General features: G+C 36.9%; 1 protein-coding gene across 1 annotated transcript; it reads left to right on the top strand.

Annotated features, from left to right (window-relative positions):
• The first annotated feature begins 305 nt into the window (after positions 1–305).
• Positions 306–18,699, top strand: LOC104608892 (hexokinase-3-like). The gene is made up of 9 exons (XM_010275013.3): positions 306–855; positions 1,841–1,991; positions 2,094–2,276; positions 6,448–6,522; positions 13,694–13,849; positions 13,951–14,049; positions 14,146–14,273; positions 18,035–18,116; positions 18,277–18,699. The coding sequence occupies exons 1-9, from the start codon at positions 584–586 to the stop codon at positions 18,670–18,672; spliced, it is 1,542 nt and encodes a 513-aa protein (XP_010273315.1). The 5' UTR covers positions 306–583; the 3' UTR covers positions 18,673–18,699.
• Positions 18,700–22,406: the final 3,707 nt, after the last annotated feature.

The following is a 22,406-nucleotide window of genomic DNA, read 5'->3' on the forward strand; positions in this document are numbered from 1 at the left end:
ATTGGAGAGTAGGTCATGTCCATTTGTCAACAGATCATCAATATATTTGTTTAGTTGGTTTCCTCTGAAATTAATGGCAAAATCGTAATATCCAGTAAAGGAAATGCCAAATAGGTAATGAAAGCCCCTCCATTGACTCGAGTCAATTTCCAATGGCGTGGAATTCTTTAACGACAGAAAATGACACAGGGAATTGGCAACAAATCTGTATTTGCCGAATTAGATTAAGGGCAAATCAGTCATTCCGTTTCAAAATTGGCAAACATCATTTCGCTTTCCAACACTACTTAAAAAGCAAACAAAGAGCTTCTCCTTCTCCTCTCTCCCTGTCTTTCTCTCTGTCTCTCCCCTTGGCCTGTCTGTTTATCACTGCAACATCAATTCTCTTGGGCATTTAGTCGAACAGTTCCTCTTCACTGACTTCTTTCTGATTTCCTGCCGGGAAAAGCAATCCGGTCGACGCGAGTTGAAGTGAAAGAAGACATAAGACGGAGAATGGAGTGATGAAAGTTTTTATTTTTATTTTTTATTTTTTAAGCTATGTCGTTTCCATGACTTGAGTGGTGGGGGGTGAAAGGTAGCGATGGGGAAGGTGGGCTTCGGTTTGGCTTTGAGTTGTGCAGTGGCGTCGTGTACGATCGCAGCTATATTGGTGAGTCGAAGAGTAAAGAGCCGGCGGAAGTGGAGCAGGGTGGTGGGTGTCTTGAAGGAATTAGAAGAGGGATGTTCCACGTCGATAGGAAGATTGAAGCAGGTTGTTGATGCAATGGCCGTTGAGATGCACGCAGGGTTGGCATCTGAAGGCGGGAGCAAACTCAAGATGCTTCTCACCTTCGTTGACAATCTCCCCGACGGGTAATGAGTCTCTCTCTCTCTCTCTCTCTCGTCCTTTCTCTCTTTTATTTTTTGTTGAGGATTTATGGGTTTTACTCTTGTCACTGGGACGATTAATTGGATGGTCCATGCGTCTCCGCTTGTTCATTAGTTTCTCAGGTTTTAGCACTTCTAGGTTTTTTTGTTATTCTTTTGTGTTCTTTTGTTGATTGGAAGTGGTTTTGTCTGTTTTGTTATTATTTTTATTGAGGTTTTAATCCTTCAATCTTTTGGTTCTATCTATTGATGTCCACTTTCTGTGCTTTGTAGAGTTTCATTTTTTAAATTTATTTTATTCTATTTTGCCTTGGTTGTCATGTCTTTGACATTAGAATAGATTTGTTGTGTTGTTTTATTCTTTTCACCAATGTCTTTGCAATTTTTTTCTCCTGATTAATAGTTATTGAAGGGTAACTTGTTCTTTTTCTGTTTCCTTATTGTTGTTGTGCAAATTGAACTCTTTTAAAAATTGTCACTGGTATTGCCTTGAGTTGTTAATTTTGAATTTGATAGAAGTTTGTTTTTTCATTCTTTTCCTTTTTGGTTCCACTGTTTCATTTCTTTATTGTGCATTTTATTATGGAAAACTGTCTTTTATTATTCATACTTTTTCCTTCAAGTGAAGAGAAGAATATAATCTTCTTTTCCTAGTTATGGTGGCGGTTTTGTTTGTTTGTACGGAACTTACTGTATACTACACTGTAAATTAATCAAATGGATCTATCTGCAGTTTTCTCTCATTTGTTATTGCATATATTTGTTTAAATTGTTGTCAATGTGAAAGGAGGGAGGGACATGGAATCCTTATTTTTTATTGATTTCTTGGCTTCATTACTGAACTATTTCAGTGACGTGCACCGCTGATTGTTTGATCCAGCAACTATTCAGGACTTCTGATCGTTGCATTTCCACTTTTATATTGATTGAGAGGGAGGGAGTCAATTTATTGTTGTGATCTTTCCTCCAGGAATGAAAAAGGAACTTACTATGCACTCCATCTTGGCGGAACCAATTTTAGAGTATTGCGGGTTCAGCTAGGGGGGGAAAATTCATTGATCTTGGGACATGAGGTGGATCGACAACCTATTCCCCAACATTTAATGACTAGTACAAGTGAGGTACCCCACCCCCCTAAAAAAGGAAAAAGAAAAGAAAAACTTGTTTGGATAGCTCTAAAATCTTACAGTCTTACCAAATTTACATACTCCTCATGAATGCAGGGTCTTTTTGATTTTATTGTCTCAAAATTAGAACAGTTTGTTGAGAGAGAGGGCAACGGCTCTATGTCTATGCTGGACAAAAGGAGGGAGCTTGGCTTTACGTTTTCTTTTCCTGTTAAACAAACATCTGTTTCATCAGGCATTCTCATCAAGTGGACAAAAGGATTTTCCATTGAAGACATGGTAAGTTGGATATTATTCCAAATATAGAAAAAATACATGGTACATAAACCTTTTCTTTGCTAAACATTTCTTTGATTTATATTCTTCATAACAGAATTCATTGAAAGCATCTCTTACCTCCCCAGTTGAAATTTAGTTCTATATTATTTAATCTACTTGTGATTGGTAGAATTATGGTAAACCTTTTTTTAATAAATTTAACCACAAAGTATTATCTGCAATTAGAAATCATTTCTTGTTATATTTGCAAAATAGGTGGCTGCCCCTCCACCGGGAGTAAAATTTTGGGTTAAAAAAGAGTATGGATTTATGATTACTAATAGCATCTGAATCTGTCTAATACTTGAATGTTGATAGCAGCTTAAAGCGGATATCCTAACTTATAGGTTTCTGCTGATGTAACTCAAGGATGTTTGGATCAATTGACTTTAAACATGAAGTTCAAGAAAATTAATAGAGAACCCGTAGTTAAGAAACATCAGAGTGCAAAACAGCCAGGTCCCAAGGTTCAAATTGTTCATGGCATAGGAAAAAAATCACTACTTGTGCTTAGGTATGATGGACTGATGGCTAAAGAGAGGAGCAAATAATTTGAATAAATTTTTAGTGTTTTTTCTAACTTTTCTATTTAGTATTTTTTGGTCATGGCAGTTTTGGTGGTTCAATCCATGGCATTTAACTAGTTTTATATTCTAAAGATTTTTCTCCAATCCTCAGTTAATTTGGATAATGCATGGAGCCGAAAGAAAAATAACAATTCAAATTGTTTAGAGTTTAGACCTATAAGTAACTTGCATCCTTTATTCTCATTCCAGAGAGTCAGAAGCTTTGCACTGTTAATGAGGATGATTTGTGACATCCTTGAAGCCTGAAACTTCTACATGTATATTCTTTTCTTTACATTGTTTTTTTGGTTAAAAAATATGATCTAGATTGATATTCTGTGGTGGTCCTTCCTCCTGCTAGATTGGATCACTAAGTTCTTATGGTGGATCTTTGATAGCATGGCAATTAAGATACTCTTAGGTGAGTTTGAATGTCCCTATAACCCTTTGCTATTGCAGATGGAGAGAATGCTAATTTTCTCTTCTGTTGTTGAAAATCCATATATCAGCTTTTGTTTTATTTCTACCTTTTTGAAGTTAAATAGATTCAGTGGATTCGGGAGATTTACTTGACAATCTTTTGTAGGCTTATCACACTATTAGAATTGATAAACATATTTTTGGAAGTTGGCTCCTTTTGTCATGTGCTTTTGCCTATTGAAGGAGGGGAAACATAGCTTTGCTAATTTGCTCCTTGGCTGAATGAAAGGTTATTATACACTTCTATCATGAAAAGTCCATGGAATAGTTTGAAGTTTTGAAAATAGATGAATGCTTTTCCTAGTTGGGAAACATAGTTTTTGTTGCCATCCATCTTCCTTGGAATTTGCCTTTTGTGGTAGGGAAAATTTTCTGTTGCTCTTTGCCCTTTTCTTATATTATTCTGGTTCAGGATAGATTCTTACTTAGGGGCCATTGGGCCATTGCTTGGTTTAATGGTAAAATCTTGGGTTTGCAAGCATGAGAACGCAGGGTCCAGTCTGAGAGTAATTACTTTGTGCAAAAAAAAAAAAAATGCCAATAGTTGGGATTGTATCCAAGCTACCCCTCCCAAGACCTTAGATAGCTGGGATTAACATTGGGTAATGGTCTATTGGCCTTTCTATGTATCCTTATCTAGGGGCTGTTTGATAACAGATGGAGTGGCTCAACTGATTCTTAGGTCCTTTGTCTTTCAGTTGATAAATAAAATAGTTAAATGATAAAATATTTGAGGGTATAGCAATCAACCCAATTTCATCTCAAACCATTAAAGGAGGTCAAAACCCTACTTAATAACTTGTTTACTAAATCACAAAACAGTAAGCCTTTCAGTTCAGCTGCTTCAGCTGTCTTTTGGTAAGCTAGAAACCGAGCATGATGGTGAATTTAACTCTGGCTAATAAAATAAGTTATTTTGATTTTTTTGATCGGAAATGGTAACTTTCATTAACTTCAAAGAAAATAGAACGACTATCACCTTCAAAAAGGTGATCCCCAAATCACAAACAGTCTTACAAACATGCCCAAAATAAAATTTCCCTATTAACCCCTTGCTTTGCTAGAGCATTGGCCAAGGGATTTGCTGATCTTCTAGCCCATTTGAACTGTACCCTAAGCTCCCTTGTTAGATTCAAAATTTCCCTTACAGTTTGTCTAAGGGTCCAAGTGCCTAGCTATTTGTTTGCATCCAGCATATTACCAACTTTGAATCTCCCTCCACTTCCAGCTGCTGAAAGCCCAATTGTTTTGCCAATCTGAGCCCTTGCAGTAGTGCCATTACCTCCACCCTAAGTGAGTTACGCAGCCCAACTGGTCCAGAGAAAAGAGCCAGGTTTTTTCCTTCCACATCTCTAAAAACACCCCCAACTCCAGAGGGGCCAGGGTTACCTACAGAACTGCTATCAAAATTCAATTTTACCCTGTGCTGTAAAGAAGAGAACCAACTTTCAAGAATAGTAGTAAATGAGGAAGATGAGCCTGCTACTGCACTCCAGCCTCTAAGCAAGTCATCTACCGAAAAGGCCTTGAAAAGATTCAAAATTTTCAGCCAATGTATGACCTTGATGGTTATTCCTTCTTACCTATTCATCCTTTGATTTCTCTTGCCCTAGGAAAAGAAGCTCAAATTAGTAAACCAAGAATGAATAACTACTTAGAAATTATTTCTTAATCAAAGAAGCACCGGTTTGTAAAATGAACTTTTCACAAAAAATGGTGATCCAATAATGCCGTTTTGAGTGCAACCATATTACAAAATCCCATGGCACTGCTAGCTTTAACTCTGCAAGATTTAATCCAATTGTTTTTTTTATTTTGAGAAAAAATAACTGATTGTATTAAAAAAAAAGAGAAAGTACATGAGGTTGTGTACAGTGTACAGGAAGAACCAGCAATAGAAATTACAAAGGCAGAATTCTTTTACTATACAAGTTTTCTCTAAAGATGCCCGATCTAGCCAAACTGTCAACTGTAGAATTTAGCTCCCTGGGAATCCAGGTTAGATTTACAGCCAAGGTGTCCAAAATATCTCTGACTTCAGTCAGGTAGTGTGCCAGTCTCCATGGGCCTCCCTCCTCCATGTGAATCCAATTGTCCCAACTATGCTTCATCTTGTTCTCCTGTCCCCAGAAAAAAGATGTATATTTCTAGTGTAATGGTGTTATTGATCTATTGAGGAATTTTAAAATGATTCACAGCAAAAGCAGGGAAAGTGGCCAATACAGAATTGATAAGCACGCCTTTGGAAGCTTTTCTAGGGTGTTAGCACTGGAGGAGACCTCTGACTTCTGGAAATTAATTAGCTAGCTTGATGCCCTCAAGTAGTCCTAATAAGTTGCATAAATTTTATGGCAATTAGAATGTTGGCTTTCAGAGTAGCACACAATTGTTGCAAAAAATATGTTTGAGAGGATCGTGCTGTTCCTCTGTAACCTAAGCCCTTTCAATTCACCATTGTTGATTGCAGAGCTAATCATAAGGGTAGGACTTGGGCCGTGAGGATGAATAGGTAGAGGGAAAAGGAATACCCTTGCTGGATCTGCTCGAGGGACAAATCCTACATTTTTGAACACCATTGAATGAAATTGTGAATGCAGTTGGAGAAATACATTGGTACACCAAGGATCTGCAATGGGCCTCAATGTCCAATTTCTCTGTGAAATTCCATTCAATGTGATCATTGGAGGGGTGGAATAGGTAACTTAGCCCAAAGCAAGGTGTAAGCAAGTTAATAGTTAAACCTGAGGGGAGGTCATAGTATTTGACCAAAACCCCAGGGGAAGTATAATTGGTTTACCCTCTTTAATTATCTGCGGAAAATGCTTGACTTGTTTGGACTTGTTTTCCTATCCAACTTACCATTTTTAATTGAATAAATTTTTATTTCCATTTAGATTAAATAATTTTATCATACAGGAATTGCAATAATTATTGATTTGATCTAGGGTTATTGGAACCATTTTGGAATGAACATATATGTATGACACAAATTATACACGTATGCAATGCATATAAAGTTCATGCACGCATTATACTGCATATGTATTCTGCAACCTCTTTCCTGATGTGTTATGTTTGCCTGTCAGATTGGAAAAGATGTTTCTGAATGTTTGCAGCAAGCAATAAGAAAGAGAGGACTTGATATGCGGGTAGCAGCATTGGTAAGGCACCGTCTTATTGATCATCATGATTTTCTGGATTTTGGGTGGCAGCATACATGAGCAAAATGCATGCTTTTTAGTTGTGTTGGGGCCACATAATTTAATTTGGTATGTTGCTTTCTTCAGTAGTTCAGATGGCTAGATTACTAGATTAGGGGTCAGTGAAATCATTGTTCCTACTCTTCAGATATATGAATTGCTCATTCTTGGGTCTGTGAACAGATAGGATTTGGATTGAATTGGGGTACACTGGAGATCAATTTGGTTATTAGAATGTCATGTTTGAAACTTTGAATTCAATTTGTAATCTGATTAAAAAAATTGAATTTCCAAATTGGATCTGATTAAATTTCAGAACTCCCCCAAAAGGCCGACACTGAAAATAAGGAAAAAATTGTACACTTTTCACAGTGCAAATGATTTTTTTGGTGGATAGGTAACTAACTTTTTATTCAAAATTTTCTGTAACAGTAACTTGTCAAAAAATTAAATATAGATAGGCTAAAATGACAAATATATGCAGGAAAGTGGTTTTACCCTATTTTTAATCTGTATCTACCATATATGTACCTAAAACAGTAGAATTTATCCCTTGTGCAATAGAAGCCTAAGATGATATAATCAAGTTTAACTTGAAAGTCAAATAATCCACAAACGGCTCTTTAACCTACATATGACAGAAAATGAACTAACTGCTTGGTCTTAAATAACACAAATAAATCATTTTCTTCATTTCTTGTAAGAGCTTTAAAACAACCCTCCCTTACAAAACTAATTATAAACCAAAAAAATGACGAAAGTAGAGAACTAATTCTTAATTGAATTTATTTGAATCGTAGTGTATCATAGGAATCATATAAATCATAAGATTTGTGCATCAAATTGTAGGATTCATACAAAAATTGTAAGGTTTTTGCAGAAAAGGATTTAGACATAAGATTCAAATCAAAACCCTTTTGGCTTCATGATTCAAATCATGAATCGTATCATGAATCATAAGATTTTGACAATGACCAATGTTTTCGAAGGTAGAGGTATGAGACATCGTGCAAGGATCTTCCAATCAATAAAAGCATAAGCTTTGAGATGTCATTTTTATAAGGAAAATGGACTAAAATAAGTATAAGGATAATAATATGTATGAAGGGACTATAATTATATATAGGAATGTTTGGATGACTAAAGTTTTGAGAATTTAGAAGAATTAATTGCATTTACCCAAATCCATTGCTACTAGAAAGTTCTTAACATAAAACAGAAATTTTTAAGTGGATGTTCAAATCAATGATGATTGCTTATTCTCCTTTCTATGTGACGGTTCATAATTTGACCGTCTGGGTTGAATGGATCAAAACCATTTGATCAAAATAATAGATCTAAGCCATTAGATTGGAATATAAGGATAATAATATGTATGAAGGGACTATAATTATATATAGGAATGTTTGGATGACTAAAGTTTTGAGAATTTAGAAGAATTATTTGCATTTACCCAAATCCATTGCTACTAGAAAGTTCTTAACATAAAACAGAAATTTTTAAGTGGATGTTCAAATCAATGGTGATTGCTTATTCTCCTTTCTATGTGACGGTTCATAATTTGACCGTTTGGGTTGAATGGATCAAAACCATTTGATCAAAATAATAGATCCAAGCCATTAGATTGGAATATTAGGTCAGATTCTACTCAGTATTTTAAAAGTACAAGGTGCAAAAAAGCGTAAGAGACATTTTGCACCCAAGGTACAAGGTGAGGCACACACCTTTTTGAAGCAAGGCAGAAAATGCAAAAAACATTTTACAGCAGATGAATTTTGGGCAGAAATGGAGGAACTGGGTAAAAGTTTGTATCACCTCTCCAAAGTTCTCAATTTTGGTTAATGGACAGTCCGCAGGCTTCTTTGATAGTTCCAGGGGTCTTAGACAGGGTGATCCTCTGTCTCCTCTACTCTTTATATGTGTAATGGAGATCCTCACTTTATTCTATACAAAGGCTGCTGTTTCCGGTGAGTGGGGAGGTTTTGCAATTGCTCCGAGGGGAGAGAAGGTGAATATTCTCCATTTTGCAGATGTTACGTTATGCTTTGTGGATGCCTCCCCCTCACAAGTAGAGTTAAACCTTGGGATCTTATCTTGGTTTGAAGTGGTTTCTGGTCTAAAAGTCAATTGGAACAAGAGTCAAATTATCCCAGTGGGTCAGGTTTCCAATTTAGTAGATTGTGCTGGAATCTTGGCTTGTTAGATAGAGTCCCTTCCATCAAATATTTGGGGCTCCCTCTGGGGGTGAGTGGTGGTTCTTCTACAATTTGGGACCTGGTAATTGAGAGAATGGAAAGAAAGCTGGCCTCTTGGAAGGCAAAATACCTTTCTTTTGGGGGTAGGGTGACTCTGATTAAGAGTACTCTCTCCAATTTACCCATCTATTTCCTGTCTCTTTTCTCTATTCCAAACAATGTTGCAAATCAGCTTGAAAAGCTTCAAAGGAGTTTTCTTTGGAGAGGTTGGGAGGAGGAGAAAAAAGTGCATTTGGTGAGTTGGGAGCAAGTCTGCCTCCCCAAAGATGAAGGGGGGTTAGGCCATAGTTTTCAAAGCGTCTAGGCGATTCTGGGCGACACTGGGGCGCCTAGTCGCCTAGGCGATAAAAATTGTATAATATGAAAAACTAACTTTTGGCTAGTTTCCTAGTTTTATATACCATTCAACATGTATGTTACTTGAAAAATAACAATTCTCTTTATTAAGAAAATTAAATTTCCTCTAAAAATGTGGCAAATCATCACATCTAAAAGATAAAAATCTTTTACATATATTAATTTCATTATTTTCAAAAATAATACTACTATAATAAGTATTTAATAAAGCAAATTCATATTAATTAGCAGCTAAAGAAGATTATTAACTTTATATGATAAATATTCAAGATGGAAAGTAAAATAGAAAAAAAAACAAGGATTGAGTTTCTGTTTTATTTAATTAGAGAGAGAATAGAAAAAAGAACTTTATTATTCTATTGTTACTTTCCCCTTTCTTTTCTTTTCTTTCTTTCTTTCTTTTTCTCTTCTTAAAACCCTTTGATCTTTTAAATTTCAATAGTAAAACAATAAAACAAAATATAATTGATATATATATATATATATAGCATATAATCAAATGTACTAACGCATACATTAATAAGATACAACAATATAACTGATATTATAAAAGGTGCCTGCCTTGTCATTTTTGTCGCCTAGAAGGGCACCTAGTTGCTAAAGGCGTTTGGGCGAGGCGCCCAGCCAAGGGCACCTAGGCCCGCCTAGGCGACGCCTTGACAACCATGGGTTAGGCATAAGGAAGTTGAAATGTTTTAATTCTGCTCTCCTCTACAAGTGGATTTGGAGATTTGTAGCAGAAAATGATGCCTCTTGGAAGTTAAAATACCTTTCTTTTGGGGGTAGGGTGACTCTGATTAAGAGTACTCTCTCCAATTTACCCACCTATTTCCTGTCTCTTTTTTCTATTCCAAACAATGTTGCAAATCAGCTTGAAAAGCTTCAAAGGAGTTTTCTTTGGAGAGGTTGGGAGGAGGAGAAAAAAGTGCATTTGGTGAGTTGGGAGCAAGTCTGCCTCCCCAAAGATGAAGGGGGGTTAGGCATAAGGAAGTTGAAATCTTTTAATTCTGCTCTCCTCTGCAAGTGGGTTTGGAGATTTGTAGCAGAAAATGATGCCTGGTGGAGATCTCCCATTGCTAGCAAATATGGTGTGGAATGGGGTAATTGGAGAACGAGGGACCCTCCTCCCAATTGGGGTAACTCTTTGTGGAGAGGGATAATGAAGAAATTTTCAGCTCCGGCTGCTGGGGTCTCAATTAAAGTTTGCAATGGTATTAGGACCAAATTCTGGAAGGACTCTTGGTGCTCATATGAACCCCTTGCTGATTCCTTTCCTCTCCTCTTCCAGTGTGCTTCGAATCAAGAGGCTTCAGTTGCAGAGTGCTATAGTGTATCTGGTGGTTCAGTTCATTGGTCTCCTTCATTTAGAAGGAACCTTTTTGATTGGGAGGTGGCTGGGGTTTTGAATCTGTTGACCTGTCTTCAGAATCATGAGCTGGAGTACAGTTCAGAGGATAAGTGGCAGTGGAAGTGGAACTCAGATGGTGTGTTCTCTGTCAAGTCTCTGGCTTCTAACCTCTGTAGTAGTGGTGTTCCTGATTTCCTTGGCTGTCAAGTGTGGAATCCCACCAGCCCAACTAAATCTAACTTCCTAGTTTGGACTATGGCTCTTAATAAAAGTCTTACTAGAGCTAACCTTGTGAGAAGGGGCATTCAGATTTTGGACCTGTCGTGCAGTCTATGTGGGAGTAGTGCTGAATCCACTGACCATTTGTGCATCAACTGCCCGTTTTCTGCTCAGCCGTGGAGTCATTTCCTCAGCTCCATGAACTTAAGTTGGGTTATGCCGAGGTCGGTTAAGGAGCTGTTGTGTTGCTGGAAGCTCATGGGTTTGAGCAAGAAAAAGAAGGCTGTTTGGAAGACGATTCCAATTGCTGTGTTTTGGCCCATCTGGTCTGAGAGGAATAGAAGGATATTCTGTAACAAGGCTTTAAGTCCGGAAGAGCTAATTCAGAAAACAGTGGGCAAACTGATGTCTTGGGTGTCTGTGTCTGAGGATTTCAGAAATTGTAATGTGTCAGCTATTTTTCTTTCTAGTTCCTGGTGGAATGTGTAATTGCTGATTTGATCAGTTGGCCTTTTCTGGGACCGATCTCAGCCTCCATTGTGTATTTCTTATCTTAATAAATATTACTTTACCTTTTCCAAAAAAATGTAAATTAGGTTGACTGGTGCAGTGGTTTAGCTATCTGGTTGAATGGCTTTTTGACGAAGTCAACTGTTTTTTGTGTATTGATGGGTTAAGTTGGATCAAACGGTCTTGGCCTCTTGGTTGTCAAATGCTTTGATCATCTTGGTCAATGATGGGCTGAAAACATTGGTTAAATTACAGAGTAATTAGAGTGCAAAGATACATTTTTTTTTTAGAAAAGGTAATGTAATTTTATTGATAGAAAATACTAGTACAAAGGCCCCACAACTAACACCTTAGAAGGGGAAACAGCCCAAACATAGCAAAATTACAGATGCCAAAGGCTCCTAGAATTCAGCCCAGTCCCCAACTGAGTAGCCTGAATTCCCTTCATAGTTTTCAAGGCATCTAGGCGATTCTGGGCGACACTGGGGCGCCTAGTCGCCTAGGCGATAAAAATTTTATAATATAAAAATCTGACTTTTGGCTAGTTTCCTATTTTTATATACCATTCAGCATGTATGCTAATTGAAAAAGTAGCAATTCTCTTTATTAAGAACATTAAATTTCCTCTAAAAATGTGGTAAATCATCACATCTAAAAGATAAAAATCTTTTACATATATTAATTTCATTATTTTCAAAAATAATACTACTATAATAAGTATTTAATAGAGAAAATTCATATTAATTAGCAGCTAAAGACGGTTATCAACTTTATATGATAAATATTCAAGATGGAAAGTAAAATAGAAAACAAAAACAAGGATGGAGTTTATGTTTTATTTAATTAGAGAGAAAGAGGATAGAAAAAATAACTTTATTATTATATTCTTTCTTTCCTCTTTCTTTTCTTTCTTTCTTTTTCTCTTCTCAAAACCTTTCGATCTTTTAAATTTCAATAGTAAAACATTAAAACAAAGTATAATTGATATATATATATAGCATATAATAAAATGTATTAACACATACATTAATAAGATACAGCAATATAAATGATATTATAAAAGGCGCCCACCTTGTCATTTTTGTCGCCTAGGTGGGTGCCTAGTTGCTAAAAGTCAAGGCGTTTGGGCGAGGCGCCCAGCCAAGGGCGCCTAGTCGCCTAGGCGACACCTTGACAACTATGATTCCCTTCGAAGCCGAGACCCAAGAAATCAGCTTTCCAAAAGAAATAGCTATCAGGTCTTTCGGATCCTTATAGATATTCTGAAATAATCTATTGTTCCTTTCTGCCCAAATGGTACTGATAACTGCTGCCGGAATGGACATCCACACTACTGAAGCAAGCTTTGACAATCCCTGTAATCCCCAGCTCCACATCATCTCCTTCACCGAAGCTGGCATTGACCAGGCAAGACCCACCGAACCAAGAAAGTGATTCCAAATACTAGCAGAAATTGAGCAGTGCAGAAACAGATGACTGCTATCTTCCACTCCTTGACCACATAACACACACCTCTGATCCTGAATATGAACCCCTCTCTTACATAGGTGGGCTTTAGTTAAACACCTGTCTAGAACTGCCGCCCACACTAGAGCATTGATTTTTGAGGGAGAGGTTGGATTCCAGATTCTGGAGGCAGGCATTTCTTCTGAAGTACTCATTGTCATGTGAGTGGCAAATGGCTTGACTGAGAAGAGGCCATCTGTACTCCAAGTCCAGGACCAGTTGTCTTCTTTGAGCAGATTTAGGGGTTGAAGGGAGAGCAGATCGAGTAGGTCAGCCAGGACAGGAATTTCCCAATCCTGAAAATTCCTTCTGAAAGAGTGCAAAGATACATAGAAAGCTCAAATTTGTCGTTAACTCGGTATTGTGGCCAGAATTGTCCATTTAATGTATGAAGCACTTCTTGTCATAACTCATCTAATGTGTAGGCATGGATGCATGCCCAATATATTTTCAGGTGTGAACCCCAATACTTAAGTCTGATTCCTCTCTCCTATTGAGTTATTTTTACATTTCTTTATTTATTTAACGTAAGATCTGTAGATGGACACAAATGCTACTACAGTAAACAGGGATACGGTTTCTCATTTCTCAAAATCCAAGGCAAACCCAAATATTTCCAACTGATGGTAGTTGATTTTTTTTTTGATCCCTCTCCCCTTTCTTTTTAAAGGCCAAAACTATGGTTACAAAAAGGTGTGAAGGGTTTGTGGTGGCACAAAGAGCAAACACAAAAAGCAAACAAATTAGGACACCATTTTGACACATAATTTCAAAACTATATGCCCAAAATATTGTTTCTATTTATGCCCATACATTTGTAGTTATGCATGCTATATATACTATAAATCTTTGTTTATATATTATATATTATTGTATTTACAGATGCTAGTAACGTAGCTAGGCCATATGAGCATAATTCTCTGGTCTATGTAAGCAGGTGAATGATACTGTGGGAACATTAGCTCTTGGACATTATCATGATGCGGACACTGTTGCTGCAGTGATTATTGGAACAGGCACAAATGCTTGCTATGTGGAGCGGACAGATTCAATTATCAAGTGTCAAGGCCTTCTGACAAAATCTGGAGGCATGGTATCTTTTCTTCGTAGCTCTAATTCATAATGATTTAATAACTGAATTCATGTGCAGTTGTACTGTTTATGTCTCATTCTAAGCCATCTGCTGTTAATCAGGTTGTGAACATGGAATGGGGAAACTTCTGGTCAACCCATCTGCCAAGAACTTCGTACGATATTGATCTAGATAGTGATAGTCCTAACCCAAATGATCAGGCAAGAGCCAGCTACTATTGAAAAACATTTTTTTTTCTCAAACTTGCCTTCCTCATGGATTTAGTGTATGACATGGCCTTGTAATTTTGGCTTCAGGGGTTTGAGAAGATGATATCAGGAATGTATCTGGGTGATATTGTAAGGAGGGTAATGCTTAGGATGTCAAAGGAATCAGATATTTTTGGGGATGCTACATCTAGGCTATCAGTGCCATTTATCTTGAAGTAAGTTTCATTAATAGATTTTTCTTTCTTAATATAAACATCTGGTATATACCCCTGCTCAACATCTAGAGAATCTCATCAATGATAAGCCTATAAATGGGTGAGTGAAACATCGGTCATTATATGGAAATCCTCTTTCTCTTTATATTCCTATAAGTATCTGCAATTTATATTGATGTTGTTTTCTTGTTTTTAATATTCTGATTTCAACATTGCTTCATTTCTATAGGATTCTAAATAACCTGATCTTTAATTGTATTTATTGCTTTTGATAGTTCTTCCTATGACATGAACATTCTTTTCCCCCATTGTCACCCTATATCTTGCCCCTCACTTGATTTGTGTCTTGGTGCTGTGGCTGCAGCTATCTGTTTAAGATCCTTTGTCCTTCCTTTTCTTTTCTGAAGTTCTAAAACCTAGGTCTCAAAGTTGTTCGTAAGGTGCAATGACGCGGTCTAAGCAGCAGTTATTGACACCTTAGGTATCCTGAACTTTACTCTCTATTTCATGATAGGCACAGTTTTTCTTCTATGTTGCTCATTCACAGTACATGACCATTTGCTGTCAGTTAACCTGTGGTTACATGGATTAATATAGAGAGCTGCTGCTTTTCACCTCTGTACCATGCTGATGCAAATCAGCCAGAAGGAATAACTAAGTGATCCAACCTATCTGCTTAGCTGTAACATCAGTTGCAAAGTCTTTGGATAACTTACATGAGAATTTTGTGCGTTCTTTATATGCCACATGAATGAAGTTTATCATCACATGAGAGAATCTTGTGTTGGAGCACCAGGGCCAGGGATTGAGTTCTAAAGAATTTATTCTGATAAAAGATGGTTTGCTGAGCCTGGGCTGTTTTGTACTTGTACCTTGCTATTTTCCCCTTTGGATGGTAAAGTGATTTCTAAGTATGCAATAAAAGTCAAATTTACTATTGACTATCCAAAAAAAAAATGCATGAATGAAGTTTATCGTGACATTAAGTAGTAGAAATAGGACATCAGAATTTTGTATATGATAAATCTAGACAAGTTGGGGAGCATCATGCATGTAATGTAATGTAATACTAGAACCTTTCATTGCATATCATTTTTATATCATCATCATTATTCTTGGAATAGGATAATCATTTCAATCATCTAGTGGCATCTGTATTTCTGTCTATCCACCATCCATGCATGTGATTATACACTATTATACACTATGATATGCTTATAAGTATCCACATGGTTTTATATACAGAATGCAAACTGGGAGTTTTATCACACAAAGACATCTCAGATGCCTGTTTGGTTCATGGGAATAGGGGTCTGGAATGGGCTATTCTGATTCCAACTGTTTGGTTGGATGGAATTGGAATCCCATTCCCATTCCTGCTGGAATGGCCATTCTCTGCCCCTCCCTTAGGAATGAAATCCCATTCCTGCTGATTTCAATTCCCATTCCCATTCATGTCTGAACCAAACAGACTATGGGAATGGCCCATTCCAATTCCGATTCTGGAGGATTTCGATTCCAATTCCAATTCTGATTCTGACTGCGAACCAAACGGACCCTGTGTAAAAGTGCATGAATATTTCTTTGCGTGCATTGCAAATAATTTCAACTATCAAAGTGGCTGAGCTCTCATTCATCTTTGTGATTGAAATGATGAAACAGACCTTTTCAGTGATATTTCTTTGCGTGCATCCTGTGCATTTAATTTCTTAGGTTTCATTTGTTTGTAGTGAAGAATGCAATTTCTGATTTACTTTTTACTTTGGGTTTTATCTATTTTTTGTTTCATTTTTTTTTGTACTTCATTGGTAATGCAAACAAATAAGATGAGGCAAGAGCTGAAACAGAAATGAACCAGAGTTTGCACTCAGATCATTTGTATTCCCATATTTTTGCATCAGATGAAATTGCACTGAAAACAAACTAGGCCTTAGGTTCTTGAGAAAAAAACAAGGATTTTCAACTCATGACAACCAAAAGGGAAGATCAAATAGAATAGCCATCAAAATTCCAAATTCTGACTGATTTTCTTTTAATATTTCTTTCTTAAAAACGATTAAATGACCGTTGCATGATGATTAATCAACTTTGATCTGTTTGCTTTATGTTGGAGAAGTTTTGGCCTAAAGACTCGACATGGACCCAAAAATTTATTCTTAGAAAGATATAAAACCCATATCCAGCCCAATCACAAGAACACTAAAATGGAACTGAAATGAAGCCCATTTTGTCTGCTCATCACACTATTATATTATTATCTCTCTGGGTCTGTGAAGGAGGGCATTTGTTGATAAAAAGCATAGTGTAAAGTTTACCTTTTTGTTGGTTTACTATTACATACCCTGTTGTTGGGTTTGTTTTTTCGTTTTTGCTTTTACCACTCTAGCATAACAGCCTTAGATTTCCTGTGGAAAGGGAAAATGTCCTAGCTAAGAGGGAGAAGAGATAGGGACATGAAACTTGGGCAGGGAGAAGAGATAATAATAATGTACAAGAAAGTCCCTTGTGGTGGGTGGCATGCATAACCATGCTAATTATCAGCTTTTCTTTAAGCGATGGCAATTAGTCTTTTCCTTTTTCTTCTCTCTACATAATAATTTACTGTTCATGCTTAGTTATACCCACCGTCCACATTATTCTCTGTCATGACATTTTGGCATTGACTCCCTTATTGATCACTTCGGGTCAGAATTCTTTTGTAATTTTATTTCTGTTGGTAGTTTGAGAAAGTGAAGCCCATACAGCTTTATGTCTACTAAGATCTACAATTGCAGAAGTATACGCCATGTTTGATAGTATTTAGAAACTTCAGAAGATGAAATATTTGAAAGTTGAGGGCCAAGGGCACGCCTGCCTGGGCGTCACGCATTGTTGCCCCCAAGCTGCTGCATTGACCTGGATATCTAGCATTCAAGTGGTCTGATATGTCAATAGTTATGAAGAAATTCTGCAATGTACTATACGGATTGTAAATGGATGAAACTCATTCTGGACTATGTTAACCTTCCAATTACCATTCAAGTGGTAAAATCATTGGTCCAATAGCTAAGAATTGGAGTATTCTGGATGGACTCCATATATGATTTAGTGGAATCAGATAGAGATCAACTATCAGGCTATTCATCTGAATCTCTTTCTCATTTGATCTAATTCAAACAGGGTAGGCCTGCCTTTAGTGGTTGTTTTGAGTTGTCCATAAATGTAATTGAGACTCAACTGCAAGTGTAGGGAAAGATGTATGGGTTGCAGATATGATAGTAATTTTTTTAACTCTGCATAGATAGTAATTTTTTTTTAACTCTGCATCTTTCCTTGTGCGACTTCTTTTAGAATCCTTCTGTATCTGCTTTGAGTTCTGCATTGTTCTCAACATCATGCGAATAGTATTTCTATTGTTGTTAAACTCTATGGCTTTTGCACAGCTTTTGTTGTACTCCTGACAGTGTAGCCAATGGAATTCTTTTTAACTTGGAAACATTAGATTTGTCCGGGATTATACGTTAAAGGCATTAATCAGGAGTCTATGGATGTCTATTTAATCTTCTTAGAAATCTTGTGTTACGGAGTTGATACCATCTTTAACGACTTAAAGTAGCATCTATTGACAGTTGCACACCAATGTGTTATATTTATTGGATTTACATATCGCCATTGGATTTTATACACTTGGAAAGGCCTTTCCGTTCATTAAATTTACTTTATCTGAATCTCGTAGACAAATATGCAACAAATTTTTACTCGAGTTCTAAATGTATGTATAGGACGCCTCTGATGGCTGCCATGCATGAAGATGATTCTCCTGACTTGAAGGATGTATCAAGAATCTTGAAAGAAACTCTTGAGGTACAATAGTTGTCTACTTTGTTCAGATGTGTTTATTTTTCCTTATACCTTGTATAAAAAATTTCTGTTACAACTTACCTTTTTGTCTGGTTCTGTTTTTTTGGATGAATTTTGTAGTCTGATTCTTTCTCTTTGAATGATAATGATATGCCTTTTTTAGATATCTGATGTCCCACTGAAGGTGAGGAAGCTGATCGTGAGAATATGTGATGTGGTGACCCGGAGGGCTGCCCGATTGGCTGCTGCAGGTATCGTAGGGATCTTGAAGAAAATTGGAAGGGATGGGAGTGGTGGCATTATGAGTGGAAGAACCAAGAGTGGTGAAACATCAAGCAGAAAGAGAAGAACAGTCGTGGCGATAGAGGGTGGTTTGTACACTAGTTATTCCCTATTCAGGGAGTACTTGAATGAAGCTGTGGCTGAGATTTTGGGGGAAGAAATGGCTCCGTATGTTGTCCTCAAGGTTTCAGAAGATGGCTCAGGAATCGGAGCTGCTCTGCTTGCTGCTTCTCATTCTTATCCCAGTATTGGTCCTGTAAACGTTGCCATAAAATGATAAAAAGTATATAGTCTCTTGTAAAAAGAAGAATTCATTTTTCATATTTAAAATATATATATATATATATATATATATATATATATATATATATATATATAGAAGCTTCCATGTTGTGCAATGCCTTTATAGATATTGCATGTGAATATCTACTTTTTTCTTCTTTTCATTTTTGTTACAAAAATCACCAATCCATTGCCCATTGTTGATTGTTCGCTATCCTGGCAACAAGTGGGATCTAAATTCAAATTCCACGACTGAAAATCATAAATTCTATTCTCTACCCGTTTTTTATTGAGCCCATATACCTAAACAAGCTTATATTCACCCCAACGTTAGCACCATATACTGCTGACTCTGAGCACAAGTTGAACCCCAATATAGTTGTGGGCCAGTAAGGATGTCTTTTACAGTTGAAGATGATTTGTGTCATACGGGGAGTGGAACATGCTCACACAAATTTTGCGATTCCAAGAATTAATTTTTAAGTTTGGATGCATAAGAAATCTTCAAATCAAGTCTTGCTTGTGTTCAAAACTCATTTTAAAAATTGATTCTTGAAACTGAGAAATTTAGCTTGAAAAAATAATCATTTTTAGTTCGAAACTCGTTCATCAAATAGTGATTCTTTGGAGCTGAATTTTAACTAGGCTGGATTGAATCATGCCATGTCATCACACAAAGAAGAGTTAGTATTATCCAGGTGAGGAAAAAGTATGGAATATGTGTCAATTAGAGTTTACACGTGGCTAAATTTATGGCACACATCATTTAAATTACCACATTAGTCGTCAAATATGCCATGTCAGCTGGTGAAACGTCAATACTGTGGTCTAGATACTGATAATATATGATTTTATCAAAATGGGATCAAGTCATGCATCCTGTTTAATTTTTTCCCCAATTAAATACTGGAAAATGAATTTTATCATATACTTGGTCTATGCAAGTGGCAACCTAATATGCAGGATGCCAAACAGAACAAGTTTTTCATATACTTGATCCTAAGAATTCCAATTGAAAAGAAAAAAGAAAATTACCTAGGGACCCTAATTATTGAGGGAAGAGTAATCAAAAGAGACTTTCAAAAAAGTAGAGGATAATGTAAACAAAAAGCTTGCAGGATGGAAGAGAAACTCTCTTTCTCTACGAAAAAGGGTCACCCTCCTAAAGGCTTCTATCGCAATGATGCCACAGTTCCTAATAAGGTCCTTCAAGTTTCCTAAAGAGTTGGTAGAAACCCTAGAAAAGAAACAGAGAAACTTCCTCTAGGGAGGTAAGGAAAAAAAGAGCATAAATTTGGTAAAATGGGACACAATTTGTAAGCCCAAGTAAGATTGTCAATGGACTGGTTTTGGATTGGACCCTGTCCAGTCTAAAATCAATTTGGACGGATTGGATGGACCAATAAAACATATTGGATTGGACCAATCCGGTCCATAATATTTATTAGATTGGATTGGACCTGGTCTATTTGTAATAAATTTATATTAGATTGGATTAAGACAATATTTGGTCCATTGATATAAAGCACTATTCATTTTCTTTCTCTTGCAATCCATTCATCAGAGTCATCGTCCGCCGCCGCCTCCGGCAACACTTCTGCCTATCTCCGCTCACCTCCGCCTCCGCCTCTGGCAACGTTGCTGTAGGTGGGCAGAGGCAGCGGCGCTGGTGGTCATTTCTCTACCCAACGCCGCCACCTCCGCCCACCAGTGCCGCCGCCTTTGCTTTTGCCCACCTCTAGCAACGTTGCCGGAGGCGAAGGTGGAGGTGACAATGTTGGGTAGAGGAATGACCACCAACATTGCCGCCACATTTGCCTCTACCCACCTCCGGCAATGTTGCTGGAGGCGGAGGTGGCGGCGTTGGGTGGATGAATGACCACCAACGCCGCCACCGCTGCCTCTGCCTCCGCTCACCTCCGGCAACATTGTCGAAGGCTGTGGTGGGCGATGGTGCTGATGAATGGATTGAAAGAGGAAGAAGATGAATAGTGTTTTTGCCATAAATTGATATTATTTTTAAAAAGTTAACCTATTTTTGAATTTTTTTTAAATATTACTTTTATTGATATTAGGGCCCAAAAGTTGCTTATCTGCTATCCCACAGAGAAATTCTAAAAAAAGGAATTGGTTGGAATATATGAAATGATCAATCTATTAATTTGTGGAAAGATATTTGGGTAGGAAAGTCTTAGGACCTAGGGAGAGCATAACTATAACCTATTGGTAAGTGATGTCATAAATGACACAAAAAATTATAATAATGACAAAATATTGGGCCTACTCCCTCAGAACCTATGGGAAAAAATCAGAGCCATCCCATCCGGATGAGGGAGCAACAAGATTCCATGATTTAGAAACTTGATCCTAAAGGAAAATTTTCAATAAAGACGGTCTATCGACTGATGGGGGAAGGTTATGACCATGATGCAATGGAAAATAGACAGAGTAAACTATGGAAATTAATATGTCCGCAAAGGATCATATTCTTCCTCTACCTCTGTTTAAAAAAGAAGATTTTAGCAAACTCAAGGTTGAAAAGCCGGGCCTTAAGAGGTGATGCTGATTGTCCCTTATGTGGGCAGGAGGAGGATAATGAGCATTTGTTTATGTACTGCCAAGACTCAAAACAAGTATGGGAGATTACAGGGGAAATTAGACTTACCCCAATCTCTAATTAGTCGATGATGGAGTGGTGGGATAGGATCCGACGTAACACAACAGAAAATAAGCATAAATATGGTTTAGAAAAAGTTTGGTTTATTCTATGGAATATATGGGAAAAAAGAAATGAGAAGATATTTAACAATAAGTATGTTCCCCCAGTATAAGTATAATTAGTGCAAAGATCAGATCGGAATTTGATAAATATCTTAAGATTTTCAATCTTGGTAAAGAGATAGCAAGGAAGGTGAAATTAAATATTGGATGGGCCAAACCAGGAGTGGAGACTGGAGAGATCAAAATAAACTTCGATGCCTCCCTCCCACAGGATGAGTGGCAAATGTGTCATAGGAGCAATTATGAGGGATGAATTAGGTCAGTCCATTTATTTGGACCAGTTGTAGAGATATAGGTGATTGTTCGATAAATGAAGTTGAAGGATGAGCCGCTTTTGAAGCCCACCAAATTGCATGCGTTAACTATGATGATTCGAGACTTGTCATCAACTACCTCAACAAGAAGACAGAGCCTCCATGGAACATCAGTAATTTCATCGATGGATGCCACGACTTGCAAGACCTCAATAATCTTAGAATAAGATATAGACATGTTCTCAGAGAAGCAAATAGCGCAGGTGACAGATTGGCAAACTTGGGACACCTAAGAGAATTTCGAGCCCCTCCTCTAGTGACTCGGATTTGGCTTTTATCTGTTTACTTAGATGCTTGTGGTTTTTCTTCTCGTTTGTCTAAGGTGTAATTTCCCTTCTTCTGGTTTCTCCTTGTCATTAATTCCAACTAGTGAATGACCCCGTATTAAGTACGGGGAATCCGTATTATTAAATTTATATTTATTAATATTTTAAATAATTATTAAAATTTTAAGAAATATTTATTTTAAAAAATAGTTTTTCAATATTTATTAGAATATGGATTGAAATTGATTGTGGATAACCACTTTTATATTTTCTATATTTTGTAGAAATGGATTGAAAATGGTGGTAGTGGGTTGTGGGCTTTAACAGTAATTTTTTAGAAAATGCCATGTGTCTACCTTTTCAGATAA

The sequence above is a fragment of the Nelumbo nucifera genome, chromosome 7, assembly GCF_055504915.1.
Source record: "Nelumbo nucifera cultivar China Antique chromosome 7, China Antique-T2T, whole genome shotgun sequence".
In the NCBI taxonomy this organism is placed as follows: domain Eukaryota; kingdom Viridiplantae; phylum Streptophyta; class Magnoliopsida; order Proteales; family Nelumbonaceae; genus Nelumbo; species Nelumbo nucifera.